The 7,615-nt window shown below is 42.6% G+C and overlaps 1 protein-coding gene across 1 annotated transcript in view; it reads left to right on the forward strand.

Annotated features, from left to right (window-relative positions):
• Window positions 1-7,615, forward strand: part of gabra3 (gamma-aminobutyric acid type A receptor subunit alpha3) — a 55,444-nt gene that overhangs the window by 23,871 nt on the left and 23,958 nt on the right. The window contains exon 4 of the mRNA XM_008290111.1: window positions 6,825-7,045. Within this exon, the coding sequence (XP_008288333.1) occupies window positions 6,825-7,045 (221 nt within the window). The remainder of the gene's footprint in view (window positions 1-6,824; window positions 7,046-7,615) is intronic.

Consider the following 7,615-nt stretch of genomic DNA (forward strand, 5'->3'; position numbering starts at 1 on the left):
TTGGGCTCACAGGATTACAAAGTGGTTTACTTTTTCATATTCAATGAGAATCACAATCCTTTCTGAGTGTCTTTTCAGTCTAAGCCCAACCACAAGCAGGACACAAGATGTAAGTCAAAGTGTTTTTCTCCCATCCACCCTGATCGCCTCTTTACAACTTCAGCAGAGTACCAGATGTAGTACTTGAGCTCTAGTAGCACTGGAGACAGAAAACAAGCCACACATCCCTCACAATAAAGTACAAGGTCGCACTTAATGGGCATTGTTCCCTCCCTCATTTATTGATTGATTTACTGTTCATCTCATAGGAAGCATAGTTTAATATATTCTTATATGTTGACTGCTACATGTGTGATCATACATTCGTGGAACAAAACGTTCTCGTCCGAAGCGACGCACAGCGAAGAGCTAAAACATGTTTACGCCTCAGCTGCAGGAGCCTGTGAACTCTGAAGATAATTGGAGTTGGTATGGGATTCACAGCTCATTGCAAATCTCACACAGGTTACGCTCCCAGCAGGCAAAGGTGAACGGCACACAAGAAGCAAAGCGAGAGAGGATAATTGACAACGGGAGAGAAAGAAGGACTTGTAATTAAGACATTAATCAAGTCTCTGACTGATCATTACAATGCCCAGAGTGTGAAATCCAAAAGAGCCCGGGCGCAATAGATGTACGCTACCTCTTGGAAGCGATCTGTATCATTACCACACCGGCGCACTACAATGTTCTCTCTGTCCTGCTGCGCGCTGTCAAAGAAAAGACACCATAACATATATCACACATAACATTTCTGCGCGGTAAATTGGGAAAACAGCTCCGTTACACAATCTGATGTCTGCTCAGACGCACTGAATCAAACCTGTCAAAGCAGTCAGCTGATCGAGATCAACAACATCGAGTACACAGGACAATAAGATACTGGGTGGGAACTTCCTTCACTGAACATCATGTTTGGGTCTCTGTGCCTTAAAAAAAATTACATTTTAAGAAATGTAGAGGCAGATATGATATAAGCCACAGATGTAAACGTCCAAGATCTTAAAACTAAAACATGCTGACATTATTAAAACGGGACGTAATAACTAAATGTTTAGAATTTAATGAACTCATTAATTCAAGATAAAAAGGCTGCATTAATATTCTATCAGATATTAGACACAACCTTCCTGCCATTATCGGGGAGCCAGACCCCGTGTCGTTTTTTAACGTCTAGACTCATTTAGCCCAGTCTCGTGTACATCCTACCTTAACTGCCACCTTATCAGCCGCTCCTATCATTTTCCTCATTTCCTTTCATTCCCATCATTTCCCCCACTCCCCTCGCCATTGGCTGGTTCGAACCACTGCTCCACTTTCCACATATGACCAAAAGCAGACGTTTCTTTGTGTGCGACGTTCTCGTTTCATAACGCCTAATTTTCAATCCGTGTTTTTATCCGGCAAAGCGCTGCAGTGACAGGCCCGCAGTATTTAGTCAAAGTGTTCAGTAATTAACCTCGACTTGGAGACATTAGAGACCCATTTAGTTCTGGCATTTAAGACAGTGACAGTGATTTCTACATCGTTACGAAGCATGCAAATAAACAGATTGTCTTACCTGATTCATTTCAATTTATTAGACGCTGCACTTGGCAAAAAAATAAAAATAAATCAAAATATATAAGAACATTGTGAAGAACTGCTGGATTTGTTTATATGCAACATCTAAGGTGATGATAAAAATAACCTGATCTGACTCGGAGTTCAGTGGCAGCGTATAAATAGACACGAGCCCAAGTGTGTGGTTTGAAGCTCAGTATATAAAAGCATACCGTTATCGTTCTTAGTGGGTCGCAGTCAAGCAGCTTAGAATAAAGCAAATTTGAAACCAATTATGGAGCGCGTTTGGTTTTTTTCTGCACTTGATAGTTAAGTTCCAGAGACTTGTCTCCATGTGTTAGAGTTACATGTTCAGAAGCTTTGCTGTGAAAATGGCAAATGGGAAATGGTCACCCATTCATACACCAATGGCGACAGAGCTGCCATGCAAGGTGCTGCCTGCCATTGGGAGCAACTCGGGTTCAACTGAACAACTGTGGAGGGGCGGGGAATCGAACCAGCAACCTTGCGATTGGAGGACAACCCATTCTACCACCTGAGTCACAGCCGTCTAATACAAAATAAAATAATAACGCCGTCTTTACTTAAAATGGCTCAGATGTAGCGCTACACCTTTGCCTTGTGGAGATCTAGAAAGTACCTGGATCTCTCTTAATCAGAATCAGAATCAGAATCAGCTTTAATGGCCAAGTACGTACACAACATAAAAGGAATTTGGTTTCGGCTGTTGGTGTCGCCCTAGGAATTTGCACGAATAATGGAAATAGGAAAATTAAGAAATAAAATAAAGTAAAATAACTAAAGAAAGAAAAGAATAAAATACAATAAATATTAATAAAAAATAAAACAAGACAATAACACAAATACATACAAGAATTTACACATCTAGTAGAAAAGGTTCATGTACATTAGCGCAAAATGGAAGTGCACTGTTCATTGCAGCTCAAGCGCACCAGCTCACCTACACTTCTGCCCAAACACTGTAAAAGCTACACAGTGACACATTTTAAGATTGGAGTAATTCCGTCATACATGTTGGAATAACAAAGCAATTCTTTTTTTTAAGTGATTTTGTTTGCCTTTATTTGATGGTGCAGTTTGAGAGAGAGAGACAGCAAAGTGGGGAAGAAGAATGGGGGAATGACCTGAAAAGGGCCACCAGCGGGATTCAAACTCACGACCTCCATGTCGGGAGCTATAGCCCCTGAACATGTGTCGCTACCTCAACCAGTTGAGCTATAGCGGCGCCACTAACAAAGCAATTCTGAAGAGGGATAATATTACAGAAAAGCTGCATCCTGCAGGCTGACAGGTTCTTTACGTCTGCTCCATTTGAAGCCATTCGAGCCTTTGAGCGTGATCAGTACAATGCGGTTCTCAAGGTGAAAACGCTCAACCGCAATGCTGAGTGCCATAACATGTCCTCCAGCACATGAGAAACACCATAAGGACATGCCAATGAGGTGGGGAAAAAAAAGAGAACCTGATTCTCACCAGAGGGGGCCTTTAATCACTTGATGGTCCAATGACAGAAATTAAATGATAGAAATTAGATTTAAGGCCGTTTGTTTATGCACACATCAAGGAGGCCCATTAGCATTCAAGTCATGTTCGTGTTTATCAGATGAACCCGAGCTCAGAAATTTCTCCTTTTAGCCTCTTTGTGGTCGTCTATCTATCCATCCATCTATCCATCCGTCTCCCTCCACCAGCGAGTTGCTATCTTCACTGAGCAGGACGCACGCAGAGGCTTCATCAGGGCTTTGTAGCTGAAAACTGCTGCCTGCAGCATCCAGAAACAACCGACGGGGAACTGCACAGTCAGCGGATCAGTTTTTGTTAGTTGGTGACTTTAGGGGACGCCGTAGTTAATCTATCAGTTATAGTGGCTTTTAGTCATCAAACCATCTGGTAAACTCTTTAGTTCTGGACGGCTGCTTTTTTAAAAACATTTAAGCAAGACTTTGAGTTCTAATTAACAGCCCTAAATAATTTAATTACATGGGACATTAATATAGTTTCCATCCGGTTACCAGGTTTAGGATTGAACACTGTTTAGGTCCTCAAACAACAGCAATAAACAACAACAATAATACATGCTGAGCAAATATGAATGTATTAACAGTTGTTGAATTCTAATGTATATGTAAGTGTCAAGGTGACCTCATACTGTAGGACATATACAGCATATCTATAATGTCTGTTCTAATCCATTCAAAGATCGCTGCGACACGTCCTTCCGCTCCTCTTCTCTCTCCATTGATTCAGAGTCTCTATAGTCTACTTCCTAATAAAGACAAGATGCCAGAAATAATGCAGGCATGTATAAAGGATCCGTATATTATCTGCCAAGAGTCGTTCTCTATTCATGAATTCTTTGCAACGCCGGTGCCATGAATGTGTTTCAGAAACGCTGTTTAAATTACAGTTGTTTGCTACAGTGGCTCCATTCATGTTTCTTGCCAATATGAAAAAAAAAAAAAAAGACATTTGAAAACTGCTGTTGGGTGGAAGCTCCGCTCTGTCTCCTCTGTCAAGGAGAAATCAATCACTCAGTCCCTGGAGGAACACCAGCTGGCATCTGAACCAATTGTGCCATTTGGCCTTGTGTGCAGATTGACTATACTTTCCCTCATTCCTGTCTTTCAATCTTCAAATTAATTCCCCGTGTTTACAGGAGATTTCTGTCCGACGGAAACAAACAAATGATGGCTTCACCCCAGCCGGGCCAAGCACGTTATTGTGTGTTTATTCATCACTGGATGTTTTACACTGATTACGACGAGATTTGGCATCCCATAAAGAAAAGAATGAAGTGCGTAACATGAGCGACTCTGTGGCGATGGAGGTTTAAGGGGTCGCTCTGTGCCAAGATGGCACAAAGTTTGCTGGAGCTGAGCTGTAAAGTTTTGGTCACAGAAACACAGGACACAGTGCAATAAATCACGGTGGAGTGTGTCCTAGTGCTACCAAAGTGTGGTCATCAGTCTTTCCGGTGACCTGGAGAGTCCTTTGTTGTCTCTACTGGGCATCTAATTCATGACTGAACCCAATGTGATGTAATTAATGTAAAGTAGATAAGACTTTTTAATTATTTCTCAGTGTACAAGCAGAGATGGAGAGACGCCTTAAACATTGCTGAGCCAAGAGTGCAATTAAATGAGAAAACTCGATAGGTGCGGGAAAAAAACAAGGCATAAAGTGGCTGAAGGAAACCTGTGTTTGTCAAATTATTGCTTTTATCCGTCTGCGAGGCTCTCTGTGGGCTTTATTAAGAGCACTGCTGCGAGGACAGCTGCAGTGTAATTGTGTTATAGCAGGTTTGCAGGCCATCAGGAGGTCAATCACATCAATTAACAGACGTCCATCGTGCGCTGTTTAGAGGAGCCCTGTTGATGTGTTGAGTGGAAGCTGTAGCCTTCTCCCGCTGAGCACGATGACTTCCCGTCGCTAAAGCCACTGAGAAATGACTTTATCAGGTTTTCACTCAGGCGGCAGCCGGTTACAGTTCACCGGTGGGCACTACGCTCGCGTTTCACCGCGCCAGCAAAAAAGCACAAAGTGCGCATCAGAGAGAAGGACATACGTCGTGCTTTTATTGATCACCGATAATGTGTACTGTTGCGTGAGGCACAGACAGCTTCTTCCCATCTCACTCTGTTAAAAGCGGCAGCTCCGGGTTTGCACAGCCGCCGTGCGCAGCTGGTGAGGAAAAGCAGTTGCTAGGACACCGAGTCCAATTGAATGAATAATGTGAAATAAATTTATTTTGACCGGCTACTTCCTGCATTCGCTTTATTTTATTTAGGTTTTTTTTTTCCCTGCGTCGGTGACAACACAGAAAGACTAAGTTGTACATTAATAAAACATGAAACAGATGTATTACAAGGTTTCACGCGGAAGCTCATTTGCGTCTCAGACCATTGTTCGGCTTTCAAGTGTGAAAGATAAACACTGCTTTGTTAACAGAGTTGTAATTACATGATGCAAAAACAAATAACTTAAATAAATCCTACAGCGCAACAGAACGGCTGCCATGTATAACTGTGTGTGTGCATGTTTACCCTGTGTGGTAGAAGATGCATGTGCTAGTCAGTTTAAATTACCCAGTATGTGTGGGGTTTTTTTGTTCTGTTAAAGGTCCCATATTTCACCCCTTTAAAAAATTAATCAAAGTTTCACTTGTCGTCACAGCGTTTCTTTCATAACAGGTCAAAATGCTGCAGGGATGGTTCATACCACAATCACTATATAAACCTCATGTTCTAAATGGATTTTTTTTTGTTCTGAAAATAGTTGTGGAGGCATAGATACGTATAATAAAGGCTAGATGTCCCATCTGCGCTGCCGGCCAATGGAATCACATGGCCACACTGGCGGCCATCTTGGCATGGTCCACTCGCTCACCCATAACGTTGTGTTGTAGTGATGCATGGACTTTTTAAACAACCATAACTTGCTCAATTTTTTACTGATTTTCAAATAGTTTGGTTTGTTATAAACGTCAGAGGTGTAGCTATAACACTGCACTGATGGATAATTATGTTACACTCTCACTCAAACCAAAGCGTTTGTAAATCCGTCAAGATTTCAGCGAGATGCGAGTATTTACGTTTGTGCAGATCACTCAGGTTCCGCCAGAGAGCTTCCCCGAATCAAGATGGCTGCCTGTGATCCCGTTCGAAACGCCGCCTTAAGCCATCTAGCCTTTATTATACATATCTATGTGTGGAGGGATGGCAAGAGTAATATCTTCATAGATTTTATCTCACATCTCCAAGTTCATAAACAACCACTAAACACAATAAAAATGTGTTTTCACCATATGGGACATTTAAAGCACTTGGTTGACAGATCTTGAGGCGCAGCATATGGGATGGTTTTCCTATTATCGGTTCTACATCGTGTTAGAATCCAGTAGGAAAAACAATGGAAGACATTTTTACTTGTCAAACAGAAGAGCACAGGTATAAATAATAACACTTAGTGGCTCCATTAAGTGTTCCAATAAGTCACTGACTGGACAGACACACACACACACACAATACCAGAGCCCCAGAACTGGCTCACCTAAATGGAATGCAGCCATCATTAATCTTATTAATTACACCTTTGCCGTTGCTGCTTTGACAGGTCAAAAGGTCTGCAGTAAACAGTGCCATGTCCCAGCTTTGTAAACGGTTATCTTGCTAACCAAGCCTTCACGCTTCTCGTCCCTTCAGGAGTACACCATCGACGTCTTCTTCCGGCAGAGCTGGAGGGACGAGAGGCTGAAGTTTGACGGGCCCATGCAGGTTTTACCCCTCAACAACCTCCTGGCGAGTAAGATCTGGACTCCCGATACGTTTTTCCACAACGGAAAGAAATCCGTGGCCCACAACATGACGACTCCGAACAAACTGCTACGACTAGTCGACAACGGCACGCTTCTCTACACGATGAGGTAAGACGCTTATGTAGCTGCTCCCCAGTCAACACTGTCCCTGGACTAATACAGACTACAGGAGTTCCGGGCCAATTTACACCTCTCTCGATAATTGGAAATGTGGTCTAGCTTGGGTCCGAACTGAACAGATTATTTGGTAAAGTGAGGGGTTTACAGATGAAGGCAAAACACCCCCAAACTTCTTGCAGACTCCAGTTTGACATGTTTGATATTTTCTAGTTAAAATCGGGACGGGTGCAATTCTAACGCTACTTCCTGGAGCAGTAGACACGGCTCCAAGCAGCATTAAACATTCTAGCCCTTAAGGCCAAGGTCAGATATCAGACTTAAAACTCGCTGAAGAATAGACGCCCCTTGTTGACCGCATGCTCCCAACCATTTTCTCATCCGAACCCATTTAGCCTTCTGCTTTAGCTGAGGTGGTGCGCTGCTGCCTCAGGAACGATAATCTTAATAATAGTGTGTAATGTGCCATTCTTTTCACATCTTGTAGTGCGAGCATGTCTGAGATTAGAGAGCAGAGTATCTGTGAAGTCTTTCCTTATGTGTGTGGTGCAACCCGACTTC

The sequence above is a fragment of the Stegastes partitus genome, unplaced genomic scaffold (assembly GCF_000690725.1).
Source record: "Stegastes partitus isolate 25-593 unplaced genomic scaffold, Stegastes_partitus-1.0.2 Scaffold655, whole genome shotgun sequence".
NCBI classification, from domain to species: domain Eukaryota; kingdom Metazoa; phylum Chordata; class Actinopteri; family Pomacentridae; genus Stegastes; species Stegastes partitus.